Below are 20,070 nucleotides of genomic sequence, written 5' to 3'. Positions count from 1 at the left end.
GCCAGAGGCTTTTCCCAGGGCTGAAATGGTTAACACGGGGTGGCGGGGCGGGGGGGGGGGGCGGAATGAGGTTTAAGCTGCTTGGAAGTAGGTACAGAGGAGATGTCAGAGCTAAGTGTTTTAAACAAAGTGTGGTGTGTGTGTGTGTGTGTATGTGGAATGCACTGCCAGCGACGGTGGTAGAGGCGGATACGACAGGGTCTTTTAAGAGACTCTTAGATAGGTACGTGGAGATTTGGAAAATAGAGGTCTATGTGGTAGGGTAATTCTACGCAGTTTCTAGAGTAAGTTACATGGTCGTCACAACATTGTGGGCCAAAGGGTCTGTAATGTGCTGTAGGTTTCTATGATTCTATGAAATTCAAGGGAAATCTCCTATCCCACGGAGTGGTGACGAGTTGCAACCTGTCATCACAGGGAGAGTGAGAGGGGAACAGCAGGGATAGATTTTGATATACTGATATGGGACAGAAAGATGGGCAGGGACCAGATGGGAGGAGTGGCCTCTCTAGCGTACGTTGTGACCGTGGTAGAGACAGTAAGTACCTGAGACACAGGATTTGATACAGAACTGATTTATCTTTCACAGACCCTCAATATTAAACACCAGTCTAGTTTAAGGCTAACATCAGCAGAACGGACTCCCCCAATGCTCAGTGACCAGGGTTCAGTCCTGGGTGCGATGAACAGCCGCAAGACTGCAGAATCTGACAGTAACAGCCCCTCATGAACCTGCAGCTGCCTTCAATCACCAGATCTGTGCATTCCGACAGTACATTGAGCTGATATACGACAAAACAATAACTGTAACAAAGCATTATGGCTGCAGAGAAAGTGCAGTGCAGATAGACATATGGTGCAGGGTCACGTCAAGTTACATTGTGAGGTCAAGTACATTTTATCAAACTGGAGACCATTCATTTGGTTTATAACCGCAGACAGGAAGCCGTCCTTAAGCCTGGTGGTACGGGCTTTAATCCTTTTGTATCTCTTCCCCGATGGGGGAGTGGGTTTGCAGCAAGAATGTCCGGGTTGTGAGGATCTTTGAGTGCACGGCCTGCTTTTCCGACGCAGGGGAAGTGTAGGAAGAGTCCATGGAGGGGAGGCTTGTTTTTCTGATGTTCTCTGCTCTCCAAAGTTCTCTGCAGTTCCTTGCAGTCATGGGCAGAGCAGTAGCCGTACGAAGGCGTGAAGTATCGACAAGAAGCACAGAGACCTCGGCCTTCACCCTGCCTTGTGTAGCTGGATCCTGGACTTCCTGTCAGATCGCCGGCAGGTGGTAAGAGTGGGCTCCCTCACCTCTGTCTCTCTGACCCTCAGCACTCATACCCCACAGGGTTGTCTCCTTGGCCCCCTCCTTTACTCTCTGTATTCCCATGACTTGTGTCCCCACCCACAGCTCCAATCTGCTAATTAAATTCGCTGACAACACTACACTGACTGGCCTAATCTCAAATAATAACGAGGCAACCGGCAGAAGTTATCACCCCGACACAGTGGTGTCAAGAAAACAACCTCTCCCTCATGGTGACAAAAACAAAGGAGCTGGTTGTGGACTACAGGAGGAATGGAAACAGGGACCAAATTCAACATTTCCAGTTCTTTTATTGACACAAAAGTTAGTGATTATGGCCTAATATCATCAGGAGGACATCAGGAGGAAGAAATTGCAAAGCAGAACTTTGAACACGTTAGTGCGCATGCCGCCTGTTACAGCCGTTCCGACGAGTTTTCTTAATTTTTAAACTTACGTTACTTGTTGTATTTTTTTCACGGTAACACGTTGAAGCTGCACCCTCTCGAACAGGCTGGTGGAGAGAGTTTTATTTGGGTTTTTAGCGCTGGAAATAGTTACATCTGGACACGTCTCCTTAGCGTGGCAGCAGTATGGTCGCATTGTTTATTCCAGGGACCAGCTGATTGCGCTTATACCGGCCGGTTTAGCGAACAGAGCGGCGGACACCCCTGCTGAAATCTGGAGGAAAACACACAGAGGATGCAGAGGGGGATCAAAAAGGCGAGGGAAGAGGACCGGGTTGAGACAACAGAGATTTATGGAGAAATGGAGTTATAAGCCGTGTCTCCCCTCTCTCATCATGGGAAATGTGAGATTGCAGGGTAATAAAATGGACGAGTTGACGGAGCTAGCCAGGAGTCAGAGAACATTTCGGGAGGGCAGTGTTATGTGTTTTACTGAAACGTGGCTGGACGAGGACATACCCGACCAAAACGTTTCCATAGAGGGCTTCCAGACCGTTCGGGCTGACCGGAATTGCACTGAGAGCAGTAAGCGTAAAGGAGGTGGGCTACCTGTTCTGGTCAACAACAGATGGTGCAATCCTGGTCAGATTACGATCAAGGAACGTGTTTGTAGCCCGGACATTGAACATTTTGCTGTTGGACTCCAGCCATATGATTTGCCAAGGGAAATCTCACATGCAAAAGAGGATGCTGCCCAAATTGCATGCTATCTTGGTCAATGTCTCCCATCCACTACATAATGTACTGGGTGGGCACAGAAGTACATTCAACCAATGACTCATTCCACCGAGATGCAACACAGAGCGTCATAGGAAGTCATTCCTGCCTGTGGCCATCAAAATTTACAACTCCTCCCTTGGAGGGTCAGACACCCTGAGCCAATAGGCTGGCCCTGGAATTATTTCCATCTGGCATAATTTACATATTATTTATTTATTTATGTTTTCATATTGCTACATTTATACTCTATTCTTGTATGCTGCAACTGTAACGCAACCCAATTTCCCTCGGGATCAATAAAGTATGTCTATCTATCTATCTATCTAAAATGCACATTTTAATATTGATCATGACACAATGTATTTTATATATATTTAATGGCATAAAACATATTTATAGATTGTTCCTGGCAGACAACCGTAAAATTTGTGTTATCTGAATGTACTTGCCTGTGATGCTGCCACAAGTCAGTGTTTCTCTGTACCTGTACCTTCCCGTACTTGTGCACTTGGCAATAAATTCAACAGGACCTGAGAAATCTCAGTGAGATTTGATTAGTGATGATCATCTTGGCAGCTCGGTAGGTCGAATGTATGAGACAGTACACTGTTAAATGCAAAACCCTGAACAGTGTTGATGATTAGAGGGATCTTAGACTCCACGTTCATCGCTCCCTGAAAGAGACTGCACAGATTGATCGGGTGGTTAAGAAGGCAAATGGCGTGGTTGTGTTTATTAGTTGAAGCACTGAGTTGAAAAGTTGGGAAGTTGTGTTGCGGCTGTTGCGAGCCTGCGGTCGGACTGTGACTGTGTCTTTAAGAGCGCCGGAGTGAGGAGGCGAGACTATGACGTCAGTCACAGGCTGACGGCGCTCACTGTGGATTTAACCATAAGAGAGAGAGAGCGATCTGCAGACAGGCAGTCGGACAGTCTAGAGAGAGAGAGATAGAGAGACTGAGATACTGAGAGAGAGAGAGAGAGACAGAGAGAGAGAGGGACTGGAAAAGCTGATAGCTTCAGCTTGTCGCAGCTGAGGCTTGGAACTCTTCTGTGCCCGCAAGAGTGGGTTGATCATCGGTACACGGAACCACAACGAATGTGTGTGGCTATCACTTCGTATAATCCACAGGAGTGGATTTTGGAATATTTTGGGGGCCGCTTGTGTTAACCCTTGCCTGGGTGTGTTGTGTGGTAACCCCTGGAAGACGGTATTCCTGTGACAGGTCACTTTCGCTGATAACTTGTATGTGGACGGATTCAACGGATAAGAACTTCGACGACGGTTATTTTGATGTAACGGCCTTTTCTCCACGTTTCACCCTGGATTACAAATATCTCTCTCCCATCATTTATTCCGTGGATTACTGAACTTTCCTACTTTACCGTCTCAAGACTCTAAGCTTTGTTCTCTCAGTCTCCCACCCGAGGCGTGGACTCCAGCTACCCACCACTCTGTGAAAAGAAGAGTTTATATGATTACGAGAGGTATAGATAGAGTGGATAGACGATATATTTTTACTGGGGGTTGAAATGTCTAATACAGTTAAGGTGAGAGGAGATGTGAGCGGCAAGTTTGGCAGTTATATTTACACATATATACACATAACACTGTTAACTTTCTTTTATTTCGATAAGTTACTACATTTTAAATAGATACTAATAAAGCTGGTGCTTTTAACATCAAAACCAGATTCCAGTGTGAACTGTATTGCTGCTGGTTCGTTTCTAAAACGTTACAGTTCGTAACACAGCTTTATAAAACTAGTTAGACCACATCTGGAGTACCTCATACAGTTCTGGTCGCCCCCACTCTCGGAAGGATGTCGGGGCTTTGGAGAGGGCGCAGAGGAGGTTTACCAGGATACTGCCCGGATTAGAGGGCATGAGTTTATAGCGAGAGGTTGGACAAACTTGGGTTGTTTTCTCCAGAGCGGCGCAGGCTGGGGTGACCTGTCCCACGATCCTCTCGTATCCCTTTTGCCAATCACCAGTCCAGCTCTTGACTCCATCCCTCCCCCTCCTGTCTTCTCCTATCATATTGGATCTCCCCCTCTCACTTTCAAATCTCTTACTAACTCTTCCTTCAGTTAGTCCTGACGAAGGGTCTCGGCCCGAAACGTCAACTGTACCTCTTCCTAGAGATGCTGCCTGGCCTGCTGCGTTCACCAGCAACTTTTATGTGTGTTGCTTGAATTTCCAGCATCCGCAGAATTCCTCGTGTAGACGTTTATAAGATTACGAGAGGAATAGGTAGAGTTTACAGATGATATATTTTCCCTCGGGTTAAAGTATCGAGTACATTTAAGGTGAGTAGTTGGTAGCTGGAGTCCCTGCCTGGGTGGTAGACCCCATTGATCACGTGATCGCATTTGCCCCCCCCCCCCCCGCCCTCCCCACCTCCCGTTTAACCACAGCTGGGCAGCATCTGCGCGTCTGTTTCCAAGGCCCCGCCCTCCGGATGATGTAACACCCACCGCGCATGCTCATAGTGTCCGGGTGGGCGGTGTTTTCCTTTCCGGTCAGTGCTGAAGCCGATCGTCTGCGGGATCGGGTAGGGTATCCTCGCCTCCTGAGTTGGGATCACTTCGACGGGCCGAAGGTATCACTTTCCTATTGGTGAGTATTGAGACCGTTCCCGAGCGGGGAGATCTGATGCTGGCCGTGAGTCCCGAACTGAGGGCCAATTACTCGTTTATTTTCGAGTTGTCTGGGCTCGTCAGAAATGCGTAGACTTCACTTAATCTTCATTGAACGATCCAAACCAGGAGCCCAAGCTGTCTATTTCCGCAGAATTGAAATGGAAGTCCCGCCAACAGGTCACGTGAGGCTGTGTGCCGGAGATCTGTCCCGCCCTCCGCTTTGTGACGCAGGATCACGTGGTGTGTACTCAGACACCCTGAGCCAATAGGCTGGTCCTGGACTTATTTTCCATCTGGCATAGTTTGCATTTTGTTGTTTGATTGTTTGTGGTTTTTGTATTGCTATACTTATGTTCTATTCTTGGTTGGTGCGGCTGTAAGGAAACCCAATTTCCCTCGGGATCAATAAAGTATGTCTAAGTAAGTATCTATCTATCTATCTATCTATCTATCAATAGTCCCCAGATGGGTGGTGATGCTTCCTCCATATCGTGTTGGGAAATATGATGTTGGCCACTGAGTCCTGTTAACTTCCCCCAACTCGCCTCGCTCCCTGAGGCTCCTCGCATTTGTCCTTGAGCTTTCTGGTTGTTGTGTCTTCTCCCCGATTGGGGTGGGTGAGAAAGGAGTATGTCCTACGTTATGGGGATCTTTGATTTCACTGCCTGGTTTACCAAGGGACTGGGAAGTCCAGGGGTTTCTGTGATATGCACATGGTCAAGTGGTTAAGCTGTTGAACTAGCAATCTGAAGGTCATGAGTTCGAGCCTCAGTCCAGGCAGCGTGTTGTGTCTGTGAGCAAGGCACTTAACCACACATTGCCCCTGCACGTTAAGAGCCCAGCGATGGTGGTTGGTGCAGTATGTACAAGACAAGATCTGTATCTAAAGGTCTCTGCATTTCCTCGCAGACATGGGCAGAGTAGTTACCATGCAAAAGCAAGAAGTGTCCAGATGGGAAATTTTCTATGGTGTGTTGATAAAAATTTGGTGAGGGTCAAAGTATATATGGAAAAGTTCCTGTTGTTTGTTATAACTTTGTTATTTTAGAATCTTTTGTACTATTCATTCAGTATCTGTGTATTGTTGGAGGACCATCAGTGATTGTCCTTGATCCCTTCTCCCACCTGGTTCCATTTGCTCATCCCTGCCATCTTGTTCAACCTCTATTTAGTCTCCTGCCACCCGCTTCAGTGCTATGCATCAGCCATCTGGGTCAACCTTGGTCCACCCTGTGTCCCACCTCCTCAATGATATATATGAGCAATCTTTCTTCTAACCTTTGTCTTCATTGTGAGGTCTTCTTTTGCACATTTGGCCTTGATGAGTTATTTCCAGAATCAGTTTTTGTTAGCTGGAATGCCTGAGGGTCATCAGGTTCCAGTTCTGTTGTACATTGGTGTGGAGGTGCTTGCTGGGAACTATTACTGTCTGACACATTGCAGCATTTTACGGGCAGCAAAGAGTACTGGGAAAGTTGGTGCTTGGGCTATAATCCTGTGATCAGCTTTCCAGGCATATGGAACTGTTGGTGTTTTGGTTTTGACATTGGTTAGTGCTTCTACAGATGGGATGGGATGGTCGTCTTTCTGCAGTGAAGCAGAAATTTTGAGCAGCTGGACACTGGTTGTGGGGAAATCCCAGATTGCACTACCCAGTGTGAGATGCGGGGACGATGTGTGAGTCTCTCAGGGTCGGTGAGTGGCAGATTCAGCTGTTGACTCTGTGAGGTTGGGTCCTGGGGATATCACAGTTTTTGATCCAGGTAAAATGGACCCGGGGATCAAGCTGCTTGGGCTTATGAGGTGTTGAGCGGGTATTTCTGGTCTGGGATCAGATGTTTGTTTCTGGAATTCCTTCGGAAGCAATGACTGCTAATCTGAGGAGAGGATGCATTCCCATTCCATCCTCACAGGGGGAGGCTATGAGTAAATGAGCTGTTCCGTGTTTACAACAGTAGAAATAGACCTGTGAGTTTGGTGTTCAAACTGTGTTTGCAAATCCCACCCCCACAACTCACTGTCACCTGTCTCTGACTCGGTGGAAATCAAGCAGAATCTCAAGTTGCTGCGGATCTGCACTAAAAGCTGAAAATGTTTGCAGTCATTCTGACAAAACTTTATTAACCTGAATTGCAAAGTTTGTTCCTCTCCCCACAGCTGTTCCTTACCTGCTGAGCGTTTCTGGTAATTAAGTTTCTTTTTATTACATTCACCCTGAACTGGTTTATATTTCCTGAAATGGACCTGTTTTAAGCTGGGAATGGAAATGGTTCATTCTGTGATAGTAGAACAGTAAAGAAACCACAACTTTTCCCTGTAAATTATCCTGGTACCAATTTGTCTATTATTCCTGGAAATGTGTTCAGTACAGTTGTTGCTAACGAGGTTTGCAAGAATAATCTCAGGAATGATCAGCTTTATGTATGAGGAGCATTTGATGGTTCTGGAACTGTGCTCAATGGAGTTCAGAGGGACGGTGGGGGTGGTGGAGGGATGTATGGTTAAGTAAACCTTCCGGATGTTGAAAAGCCTGGATACAGTGGACTTGAAGAGGAGATCTGACAGCAGACTCAGAATAAAGATGCTTCCCTTTAAAACTGAGATGAGAAAAAAATTTGGCCAAAATATGTCTGATCTGTGGAATTTGTTGCCACAGAGGTTGGTTCAGGCTGCCATTTGTGTATATTTATGACAGAGATTAATGTATTCATGATTTCGAAGTAGCTTCAGGGTTACAGGTGGAAGGCAGGAATATGGTGTTGGAATAAAAATCAGCCATAGTTGAGTGGTGGGGCAGACCAGCTGGATCGAATCACCTAATTCTGTTCCAGTGTCTGATGTCTGACAGTGTCTGAATGATGGCTCCTTTTTATCCCATATTGTTTTGTGATGTGTGAGGGACAATAAAAGATTGTTCACTGAGATCATTATATCTGCCTTCAACGTTTAATTTTCAGTGAGTTTTGTTCTTAGTAACATTAAGCAGAAATGTTTTGTTCTCCATTTTATTGTTAATGAGCTTCATTATCTTTCCTGTTAAAGTTAGACCTGCGGTGAGAGATTTATTGGGAGAAAACCCCCAACTGGAAGCAAACCACGACTGAAGACGAGGGAACAGCAACAAGTGAACCAGCCCAAGGACTGAGAGCATCAACTGGAGAGGACCCATCTGACTCGGAGAAACCAGTGATTCGGTCAGGGGAAAGTTTGGTGAGTCTCATTTACTCAAACACTGGTCCTTTAGACTTTACATAACTGTACAAGAGAAAGTAGGAAATAGTTGGAGTAAGACTGAATGTGCCCAGAAGAACCAATTATGCCTCTGTCAGACCCATTTGCAATCACTCCAGGTCTGGTAATGTGCTTCCAGCTGCCCAGCCCTTTAAAACCACTCCCATTCTGTGGAAGTCGAATCCGGATAAAGTCACTCAGAGACTGTATAAGTACAAACTCTTTATTCCAAGCACCCGGGGCTTACTCAGTTAGTTGCTCAAACAGGAACAGTGTATGACTTTTCTCGCCCAATCCACTAACTGACTAACAATTCCCCTTACACCACAGGTATATCTGTCTAGATAGCCCACACACAAGATAGACTGGAGCAAAAGTTATTTACTACACGACAGCCCTGAAAGGCAAATTACATATTGTCATAATGGCTTACACACACAGAACAGACTGAAGCTGTCCTATCTCTATGCATGAATGCACAGGGAGATAAGCATCCTGAAACCCCAGCTAGCTACCCTCAAGAAGAAATATGGCTCAGCGTGGCTTAGCACATCTGTTGATCATCAGCAGTTTCTTTCAGAAAAACAGGCTGCTATTGTTTAACGAAGTGTTAACCCTTTTACATACTTTATCATTCCCTCCTTTTGATCATTACATGATCAACAAAGCAGTATTTTTTTTTACAGAGAAAGCCACTGAGTACAGCATTGACTTATCAGTGGGTAAAAACAGCGTGCAATGTTAATTATTACAATGATATGTATAACTATTAGGCCAGAATGCAATATCATGCCCCACATATTACCGAAAAGGCCTTCAAAGACCACCATTTTGACTCTTCGGTGAACCCGTGTAAATCCTGCCCTACTTTCTTGATGTTGTCAATCTCCTTGGCAGTGTGCTCGGAGAGGGATGTAATGTTAGTGGAGTCATCAGGGATATAGTTGCAGCATTCTGTGTCAATAATAGCACAGGTTCCCCCTTTCTCAGCTGGGATAAAATCTAAAGCCATACGATTCTGTAGGGCTGTTTGCCGGATTGCAATCATTTCAGTGGATATTTCTGTTACTTGGGCCTGTGTTTCTGTCAGGGCCCCTGCAGTATTGTGGCCAGCTCCTCAAGTGTTGTAGCCAAATTGATTATCTCTCGTGAATTCCTGGCTACTCCATAGGAGAGAAAAGCGATCATCCAAAATCACTCAGTCTCAGTTATTCCTCTCCGCTGCTGGGCACCTGCAAGTATGGCCAGGATGCATGTTTCCCAGTATAGGAATTCCGTTTGGTCAGGGCCTGAGATACCATCCCTCAAAACACTGACATCCACAGTCATCTCTGACTGAACCACAGTTCCTCACCTCACTTCCCCGGGTGATATTTGAGAAAGCCCAGGCTGAGAGTTCCTCACTCTGGTTGAGCGGGATTACTGACATTGGAATCATAGTTTTATCATGCTGGGGAATTTCAGCACAAACCCAGCGGGCCCCTAGTTCTACCTGTTTGGCACAGGTGTGACAGAGAGACAGAAAGGTGTTAACATGGGAGCCCCCAGATGCTGGGGTGAGCCCTCTCAAAGTCATAAACACGAACACCACTATCAACCAATACATTTTCCTTTGGTCCGAGAGAGTCCTTCTACTCAGTTCCTTCAGTAACATGTTTGCAGTCTGTTCGATGGTATCCACCAAGATTACCCCTTCAGTTTCACAGCATGGGGGTGGTCAGTAACTCCTGATGTGGTCCTCTCCACCGAGAACTGAGTTTCCCTCAATTCCAGTTCTTGATCAGGACAAAGTCCCCAGGTTCTATGGTGGGATAGTCACTCCTCTCTGTGGGGTAGTTCTCTTCCTTGTAAGCCTGCTGTATCTGCGATTGTAATGCTTGGAGTATTTTGGTTAGTTGGCCCATAGTCATGTACAATTCCAAATGCATAACGGGAGTCTGGGTTAACGTTCGCACTTTTGTGTTTTGCTGGGATACAGGCACGAGTCGGAGCAAACAGCTCAGCCTTCTGGGCGGAGACAGCTGCCTCAAAAGAGGCCTGCTCAACTATTTCACTGTCCGTCACCATCGCATAGCCAGAATATGCTGCTGGATCCACAGAAGAGCTTGCATCGTCATAAAATATTGCCTCGGGATTGAGGGGATATTGCGGAATGGGTGGGAGAGTCTGGCCTTCTTTCATGATGATCCGGACAGGGGAGCAGTTGGTGTAATCGAATTCATGGCCTGAAATTGCCCAGAGATGGGGAACAACATCTTGGGTTTGGTCAATATTAAAAGAGTGCCTTACCAGATGTCCCGTCTTCACCTCAGACTCGTTCTAGTATCGGAGTTGGCCCACAACCAAGTCCTGCCAGTCTCCCTTGGTGCTGGATGCTTGTTTCGTCAAGTGTAGGCAAGGAACTCCAGGCTCTTCCCTCGGTTGTTGTCCCCACCTGTCCCTTGGTCAGTTTTCGTTCCAATTTCTGATCCCCAGATGTAGCCCGCTCGCGTCCTGCTTCCCGCTGAACATAATCACCTTTAATATTAGCTCCCTTCGGGGTTGATCGGGATTCAAAAGCCGGGTCCCAATAATACGTCAAAGCTCGTTGCATTCAATTTCGTTGATTCTCAGGCCAATCCATATAATTTGTTTTAATCATGTTGGCTAACTTTAACCAATTTCCCCCGGGATCAATAAATTATGACTCTGACTATGACTATCACTAACTTAATTGGTAAGCATTGGAGCAGTAAGGCATTAAACTGGGGGACGGATTCCCATCATTAAAGGCTTGATCTCCTGTGAAAGTGCCCCAATAGGGCACAAATCGCTCCCAATAGTCTGGTCCCAATTTCCCCAGGCTGAGGTTTGCCTTCTTGTACCTGAGTGATGTTTACGAGTTGCTGGAGAGCCCTTTCCAAGGCCTGAATAATCTGGTCTGTCTGTTCATTCTCATTATGGTTTCCCGCCTGTAACTGCTGATAGATTTGGTATCTCAATTCTGCCTTCCATTTCCAGCCCTCATCAGCTGACAGAATCATGCAGCAGAGACCGAATAAATCTTGTGGGGTCACATTAAACTCTTGTATAGTACTGCGGACAAACTGAGCAAACTGTGCTGGTTTTTCTTTTCTATCTGGGGCCTGATTCATGATCATGATCATTTCCTGAGGCTTCCAGGGTGCATACAGAGGAATCACTGAGGGCTGTCCCTCCTCCTGCTCATGGATTGGGCAGCATTCCGGTGGGCAACTGTCTTTGTGGAGCCATTAACTCTGGGGTTTTATTGGATTCTCCCCTCCCTGTCTCGGAATAATCCTCAGTATTCCCTGTGTGGATCTCAGGGTATAGGGACCTTCCCTTCCCTGCCGCTGCTGTTTTACCCGAGCGGCCACCGTATCTGAGCACTGGGAGGATCGGGGTTCGGGAGCACTGGGTGCAAAGGCTCTTGTGAGAAAATCCTTCATTACCCGTTAACAGGCCTACGAGATAGGTTGTGTGAGAATGCAGATGAACCCAATCGAACCCAAAGGAGATCAAAGTTCTTAGTGACAGTGATTTGCTAGCTGTAAAAATGAATACCTCTCTATATAAAATTCACTGTGCACATTTTGTCACTGGGTGGGAAAAATGCACGGTACTATATTTATGTGCACACTGGTCATTACCAATTAGAAGGGACATTGGTGGGAAGATGGGGAGACCTCCAGTGTCCATGATGCCCTCAGCTACAAAAGGGGTCCCCAACTATTTTTGCACCGCGGACTGGTTTATTATTGACAATACTCTTGCGGAGCGGCTGACTGGGGAGCGGGGCAGGCTAGAGTTACCAAGGGACAAGGGTAGCAGTCAAATAAGTTGTGTTTACTCTGAGAAAGACTACAATGACCATGAAGCCTTGCACGGGCACTTGTGTGCGCATGCATGTACGTACCGATTTTTTTTCTACAAATTGTTTTTGGCGATTCTGTTCAGTGAAACTACGCTGTACATACATTATTTCTACTTTATATAGGCTGTGTATTTATCGTATCATTCCTGCTTTTACTATATGTTACTGTTATATAGTGATAAGTCAATTATAAGTCACTTGTAGGTCATCATAACATTTTAAGTAACGTTTGGATATTAAACACACAGCACATATTTTCCCCGTATGAACATATAAAATCATTGCAACACACCAATATCGCTGAATCAGTGGGAGCCCTGGGCATGTTTCCCTGCAACAAGATGGTGCCATCGAGGGGTGATGGGAGACAGTGATACTCGAAGGGGGTTCCTTATGTCCACTCTATTCCACAATTTAGTTTTCATTGCATTCATTGCAGAAAACCCCGCTTTGCAGAAATATGTTGGAAATGGGAGCAACATTTTCCATGCTTTCGTGGCTATCCCAGGATATTCAGCCTTGACTTTGATCCAGAATGCCGGCAGAGATGTTATGTCAAATGTACTTTTCAGCCTGCCGTCATTTGCAAGCTCGAAGAGTTGATCTTCTTCCCGTGCTGACATGGATGACGTGTGCGTTTTGACCTCGCATGCGTTCAAGTTCAGCAGTGGGCATGATAGGGAATGAGGAAGGGTGCAGCTGACTCATATCGCCAAATCATATCGTTGCCTTGCGGCCCGGTACCGGTCCGTAGCCTGGTGGCTGGGGACCACTGACCTACAAGATGTGCATCCAGCTGCAGCTTCTAACCCTGCTCTTTAAGGTGTTGGAACTTGAGATGGATGAATTCCAGATCATCCAGCAGTTGGAGGGGGTGATAGATATGACATGAAGAGAGGTGAGTTACACCCAAGGTGCAGGACACAGGAAACTGGGTGAGAGTCAGGAAGGGGAATGAGGTTAAACAGCCATCACAGAGTACTCTTGTTGCTATCCTGCACAACAACAGGTGGGCCACTTTAGAAACTGCTCGAGGTGGGGGGGAGGTGTCGGGAAATTACCTGGCAGAGGAATGTCAAAGCGGTGACAAGGGATTTGTTAGTTCAGGAATTTAAACTAGCAGAGGTCTAATGTTCTAGTGGTAAGTTTGGCTTGTGTGAGTGTGGGGGGTCAGGGGTGTTGGTTGAACACAGTTGGAAAGAAACTGTTCCCAAATCTGGCCGTACGAGTCTTCAAGCTCCTGAACCTTCTCCTGGAGGGAAGAGGGATGAAAAGTGTGTTGGCTGGGTGGGTCGTGTCCTTGATTATCCTGGCAGCACTGCTCCGACAGTGTGCGGTGTAAAGTGAGTCCAAGGACGGAAGATTGGTTTGTGTGATGTGCTGCGCCGCGCCGTGTTCACGATCTTCTGCAGCTTCTTTCGGTCCCATGGGTGTTATGTTGACTTGTAGAAGACATTGGTGAGGCCTAATTTGGAGTCTTGTTTGCAGTTGTCGTCACCTACCTACAGGAAAGATGTAAAAGAGGTTGAAAGAGTTCTGAGAAAATTCACAAGGATGTTGCCAGGTCTGGAGGACTTGGGTTATTAAGAAAGATTGAACAGATCAGGAATTTATTGCTTGGAATGTGGAAGATTGAGCAGAGATTTGATTGTGATAGAGGTGCATAGATAGGGTTAATGCAAGCTGGCTTTCTCCACTGGGATTGGGTGGGACTACAACCAGAAGCCATGGGTCAAGGATGAAAGGTGAAACGGTAGGGGGAACATGAGGGGAAACTTCTTCACACAGATGGTCATCCAGGTGTGGAATGAGCAGCCAGCACAACTGGTTCATGCAAGCTCAAGTCCAACATTTAAGAGGTTTGTATAGGTACCTGGATGGTAGGGGTATGGCAGTGGAAAGTTTAAGTAGCTCGACATCAACTAGATGGCCCAAAGGGTCTGTTTCTGTGTTGTAATTTTCTGTGACTGTGACAAGAACCTGAAATAATACAAAAATTCACATTAAGTCCTTTTAACAGCTGTGCGGACCAACCATTCATCTCAGCAGGAATTGTTTATATGGTGTTAAAACTGTGGCACTTTAAGTTAATAATATATAAAAGAAAATCCCAGCTGCAGGTCAACAAAGGCTATTTGTGTGAGAGTGTTTCAGTTACTGTGGGGCCAGGCACTCATGCAGCTCAGTGGGAACAGGGAATAATACCAATGGAGAGAGTCAAACTGAGCCAAGTGACAGATTGGGAATGGTAGAAAGATAGAAAAAAAAAACTACCCCACAACACGGGCTCTTCGGCCCACAAAGCTGTGCCGAATATGTCCATACCTGAGAAATTAACTCTAATTTTCTCCATATACCTGTCCAGGGGTCTCTTAAAAACCCTATTGTATCCACCTCTGCCACCGTTGCTGGCAGCCCATTCCACACACTCAGCACTCTCTGCGTAACAAAACTTACCCCTCACATCTCCTCTGAAACCATTCTCATAGAGACAGAAAGAATATCAGAGAATTTGATAGTCATTCCACATACCATCACTGTGCCCAGTTAGAAGATGATTTCTCTCTCCAACTTGGGTTGAACTTCACTGTAACAGTGTGATGCCAGATCACACCTTGACAACTGAAGTGATCTCATCTGAACTGTTGTGCTACACCAATTGATGAATTTTATAAATCCTTTTACAGGTTAAAAATGACAAGGAATTTGTCTACGGGAATCTCGAACACAACACGCCGGTTTTGCTGTCTCTGTCCAGATATTTAAGAAGTGGAGCAAGGGATTCACTCGATCATCTGAGCGACTGGCACGCTCGTCATTTTACACAGGGGTGAACCCATTCACCTGCTCAGACAGTGGGAATGGATTCAGTCAGTAATCTCAACTGAAGGTACATCAGCAAGTTCACACTGTGCCAGTCCATTCCCTGTCAGTGTTTGCTCTTTTGTTTGCCCTCTCTTTGGCTTTGATGTTGGCTTTGGCTTCTCATTTCAGCCATGGTTGTGTCCTCCTGCCTTTCCACTGCTTCCACTTCTTTGGGATGTATCGATCACTCAGCTCCCGAATTGCTCCCAGAAACTCCAGCCATTGCTGCTCCGTTGTCACTCCTACCGTATCCCTTCTGAACAAATTTGTCCAGCTTCTCTGTCATGGAAACATGGAGAAGTTCAGTTCAGAAGCAGGCTATTTGGCCCATCTATTCAATGCCAAACAAACATTTAAGCTGTCTAATGCAACCACGTGCACTGGGACCATTGCCCTCCGTACCCCTACCATCCAAACCTCTTCGAAATGGTGAAACCGAGCTCATATTCACCACTTGTGCTGGCATCTCATTCCGCACTCTCACAACCATTTCAGTAAAGAGATTTTCCAAACGTTCCCGTTAAATTTTCACCCATGACCTCTGGTTGTCATCCCACCGAACCTCAGTGGAAAGAGCTGCTTGCATTAACCCTATCTATACCCTTATAATTTTGTATACTTCTAACAAATCTTCAATGTATAATTTCCTTGTTTATGTTTAGAGCCTTTTTTAGGGGTATAGGATGATGAGGGGCTTTGATCGTGTGGATAGCCAGAGGCTTTTTCCCAGGGCTGAAATGGATAACAAGAGGGGTCATAGTTTTAAGGTGCTTGGAAATAAATACCAAGGGTATGTCAGGGGTAAGTTTTTTACACAGAGTGGTGGGTGTGTGGAATGCACTGCCAGCTATTTGTGTGAGAGTGTTTCAGTTACTGTGGGGCCAGGAACCCATGTAGCTCAGTGGGAACAGGGAATAATACCAGTGGAGAGAGTCAAACTGAGCCAGGTCAGAGATTGGAGATGGTGGAAATGCCCTATTCTCATAGAGACAGGAACAGCATCAGGGAATTGATGGTCATTCCAGATACCAGCACAGTGCCCAGTGAGAAGATGATTTCTGTCTCCAACTTGGGTTGAACTTCACTGTAACTATGTGATGTCAGATCACACCTTGACAACTTAATTGATCTCTTCTGAAATGTTGACCGACACCCATTGATGGATTTTGTAAATATTTTTACAGGTTAAACACAACAAGGAATTTGTCTACAGCAATCTTGAGCACAACACGCTAGTTTTGCTGTCTTGGTCCAGATATTTAAGAAGTGGAGCAAGGGATTCACTCGATCATCCTTCCTGCTCAGACTGTGGGGAGGGATTCACTCGATCATCTGACCGACTGGCACACCCGTCATTTTACACAGGGGGAAACCCATTCATCTGCTCAGACTGTGGGAATGGATTCAGTTGGTTATTTCAACTGAAGGTACATCAGCAAGTTCACACTGGGACAAGGCCATTCACCTGTTCTGTATGTGAAAAGGGATTCAGTCGGTCTTCCCACCTGTGGACACACCAGTCAGATCACACTGGGCAGAGGCTGGTCATCTGCTGAATTTGTGGGGTAGGATTCACTCGGTCATCTGACCTAATGGCTCACCAGCGAGTTCACACTGGAGAGCAGCTGTTCACCTGCTCAGACTGTGGGAAGGGATTCACTCGGTCATCCGCCCTACTGAGACACCAGTCAGTTCACACCGGGGAGCGGCCGTTCACCTGCCCAGACTGTGGGAAGGGATTTACTTGCTCATCTAAACTGAAGGTACATCAGAGAGTTCACACTGGAGAGAGGCCTTTCATCTGCTCAGACTGTGGGAAGGGATTCAGTTCGTCATCTCAACTGAAGATACATCAGCGATTTCACACTGGGGAGCGGCCATTCACCTGCTCAGACTGTGGGAAGGGATTCACTTCGTCATCTGAACTGAAGGGACATCAGCGATTTCACACCGGTGAGAAGCCGTTCACCTGCTCAGACTGTGGGAAGGGATTCACTCGGTCATCCGACCTACTGGTACATACGTCAGTTCATACTGGGGAGAGGCCGTTCAAATGCTCAGACTGTGGGAAGGGATTCACTCAGTCATCTAAACTGAAGGTACATCAGAGAGTTCACACTGGGGAGAGGCTATTCACCTGCTCAGTGTGTGGGAAGGGATTCACTTGGTCATCTAACCTAAAGGCACACCAGCGAGTTCACACCAGGGAGCTGCCGTTCACCTGCTCAGACTGTGGGAAGGGATTCACTTACTCATCTCATCTGAAGGAACATCAGAGAGTTCACACTGGGGAGAGACCATTCACCTGCTCAGACTGTGGGAAGGGATTCACTCGGTCATCCCACCTACTTGTACACAAGTCAGTTCACACAGGGGAGAGGCCGTTCACCTGCTCAGTGTGTGGGAAGGGATTCACTCAGTCATCTCAATTGAAGGAACACCAGTCAGTTCACACTGGGGAGAGGCCATTCACCTGCTCAGAATGTGGAAAAGGATTCACTCGGTCATTCCACCTCCTGAGACACCAGCGACTTCACACTGTGTAGAAGCCGTTCACCTGCTCAGACATTGGGAAGAGATTCTCTCAGCCAAATCAACCAAATGTGCATCACTGAGTTCACACTGGGGAGAGGCCGTTCACCTGCTCTGAATGTGGGAAGTGAGTCACTCAGTCATCTAACCTTATGTAACTCTCGCTTCGGCTAGCAGCTTAATATAGGGGGTGATAGCCCTCCAGCCCAGCCAAACTTAAGAAATCTCGTTTGGGTGGATGCTGTGTGATGTGTCCACTGTTACAAATCAGTACCGCAAAATAACAAGCAGGAGACAATATGTGATTAAACAATTGAGCTTTATAATTCTTACTTTGACTATGTGGTTAGTAAAGGAAACAAAAAAAAAGCAAAAGGGCCCACTCTCTCCATTCGTGTCTTCTCATCTCTCCCTGGCAAAAGACCATGAAATCTCTCTTCCAGACTCACAAGAAAGAACATTTCTCTCTTTGGAAAGCCCTGCACGCCAAAACCCTGTTATCTCTAGTCATAACCTAAACATTGCTCTACAGAGAACCATTACCTCAGAAGTGAAACATTACAGAGAGGCCGTTACATTAGCAGTGAAACCTTACAGCATGTTACACTTGTGATACACTACCGGGTTCACACTGGGGAGAAAGTTTCAATAAGCTGCTTGCTGGATATTTGTCCATCACAGTTGCTGAATGCAATTTTGAGAGTGACTGTCAGTGCTGAACTCTGCAATTATTTCTGGTGCTCACCACACCCAATTCTGCACCCTGGTCACTGGGCATGGGAGGAGTTTCTTCTGCTGCATATTCACCTTTAATGGAACTGGAGTTTAATATTCTAGATCGGAGACAAATATATCAGTTCTATTTTAAACTCTGTCTCCAGTACTTAGTGAATTTATAACGCACCAAGTATACAGTAGAGAATCAACTCAGGCCGGCTGGACCCTGCCAGTGATTCAGTTCCACGACGGTCCTTTGAAATCCTGCCCTGTTGTTCATCTCTCGCTCTCCCTGTGCTTATGGGTTCCAAACAGTCACCACTCTGTGGGTGAAGAGGCTTCCCTTGAATTTTCTGCAGACTCAAGAAGTCGAGCTGACTGCAGTTCTGTCTGAGATGTTCTTTGCCTCTCAAGTCTCTGGGCTGAGGAAGAATGACATTGGTCATTAACTTCCGTAATGATGACTCATTTCCACATTATGGGTCATTTTCCCTGCTTCTAAAGGGTTGTTAGAAAACACCACTGTCCTCTAAAGACTGAAAGCAGAATGGGAAACCATTAGTTGGATGTTCAATGAAGCAGGGTCAGAAACCAGAGGCAGGTCTGCACAGGACAGAGTTTGTGGATCTGGATGATGGTCGGGGTAAGAACGTATGATGAGGAGAAGGGATATGATGAGGGGCGTGGCAACGAATGACAGAGTAACAACATTTGGAAGCTGATTGACAGAGAAAATCTTTCAGTTGTCTGACTGATGACAGAAACAATACCTGTGGTGAGGTGCTCCACTGGTCGAGGAACATGTGTGTGTGGGGAATGGTTTTATCTATTGAGAGAATTGTTTCTGCTTGTTTATCCTGTAATATTATATCCGGATGGTTATTATGGATTGTCCTATCTGAAATAATGTATTGATTATCATATAATTTGTAATATTTTGACTGAACTGGATCAGGCTTGAAATCTGATGCCTTTATGAAGTGATGGAGGGCCTTCATGAGTTTGTATTTTAAAGCAAGATTTTTGTGAATATTATTTGCCATTTGATTGTACCTTTGCAAGTAATCAGATTGACTTAAACTGCTGCAGGATCCTGGAATGTGTTGGATTGTGTCTGGTTTCTCTTGGCATTTTCTGCACTTACTGCCTTGTTTTTATATGATTATGAAGACACGTAGTCCTCTTTTATTGTCATTTAGTAATGCATGCCTTAAGAAATGATACAATATGTCCTCCAGTGTGATATCACAAAACACAGGACAAACCAAGACTGAAAAAACTGACAAAACCACATAATTATAACATATAGTTACAAACAGTGTAACAATACCATAACTTGATGAAGAAATCCGTGACCACAGTAAAGTTCAAAGTTTCTCAAATGTCCCACATCTCACGCAGACGGGAGAAGGAAGAGAAACTCTCCCTGCCATGCCGACCACAATCCAACTCTGAGTCATCCGAAAACTTCGAGCTGTGATCAGCTCTCTGACACCGAGTACTGAGTCCGAACGATTCGACCTCAATCTCGGTCACCAAAAGCAGGCAAGGCCAGGGATTTTGAGGCCTACCCTCCGAAACATTCCCGACCACACAGTAATGACAGCAGCAAACGGGCATTTCATAAATTTCTCCAGATGTTCCTCTGTGCGTTCACATCCATTCTCCATCAAATCAGAATTGTCCACGGCCCCTATTTAACAGATACAATATCATTTTTCACCTGAGGGC

General features: G+C 46.0%; 1 protein-coding gene across 10 annotated transcripts in view; it reads left to right on the top strand.

Annotated features, from left to right (window-relative positions):
- LOC134341663 (zinc finger protein 239-like) overlaps nucleotides 1-20,070 on the top strand; it is a 42,991-nt gene that overhangs the window by 18,983 nt on the left and 3,938 nt on the right. For 2 of the 10 annotated variants that reach the window (XM_063039575.1, XM_063039578.1), the window contains 3 exons: nucleotides 8,163-8,330; nucleotides 14,913-15,115; nucleotides 16,275-18,141. In XM_063039575.1, coding sequence (XP_062895645.1) covers nucleotides 16,683-17,636 — 954 coding nt within the window. In that variant the 5' untranslated portion in view covers nucleotides 8,163-8,330; nucleotides 14,913-15,115; nucleotides 16,275-16,682 and the 3' untranslated portion in view covers nucleotides 17,637-18,141. Of the gene's footprint in view, nucleotides 1-3,424; nucleotides 3,967-4,957; nucleotides 5,098-8,162; nucleotides 8,331-10,329; nucleotides 12,532-12,608; nucleotides 13,124-14,912; nucleotides 15,116-16,274; nucleotides 18,142-20,070 lie in introns of those variants that run through there. The other 8 variants (XR_010016828.1, XR_010016829.1, XM_063039576.1 and 5 more) reach the window with 7 other exon arrangements.

The sequence above is a fragment of the Mobula hypostoma genome, unplaced genomic scaffold, assembly GCF_963921235.1.
Source record: "Mobula hypostoma unplaced genomic scaffold, sMobHyp1.1 scaffold_36, whole genome shotgun sequence".
NCBI classification, from domain to species: Eukaryota; Metazoa; Chordata; class Chondrichthyes; order Myliobatiformes; family Myliobatidae; genus Mobula; species Mobula hypostoma.
The sequence above is the reverse complement of the archived record's forward strand: the minus strand, read 5'-3'. Positions and strand labels throughout refer to the sequence as shown.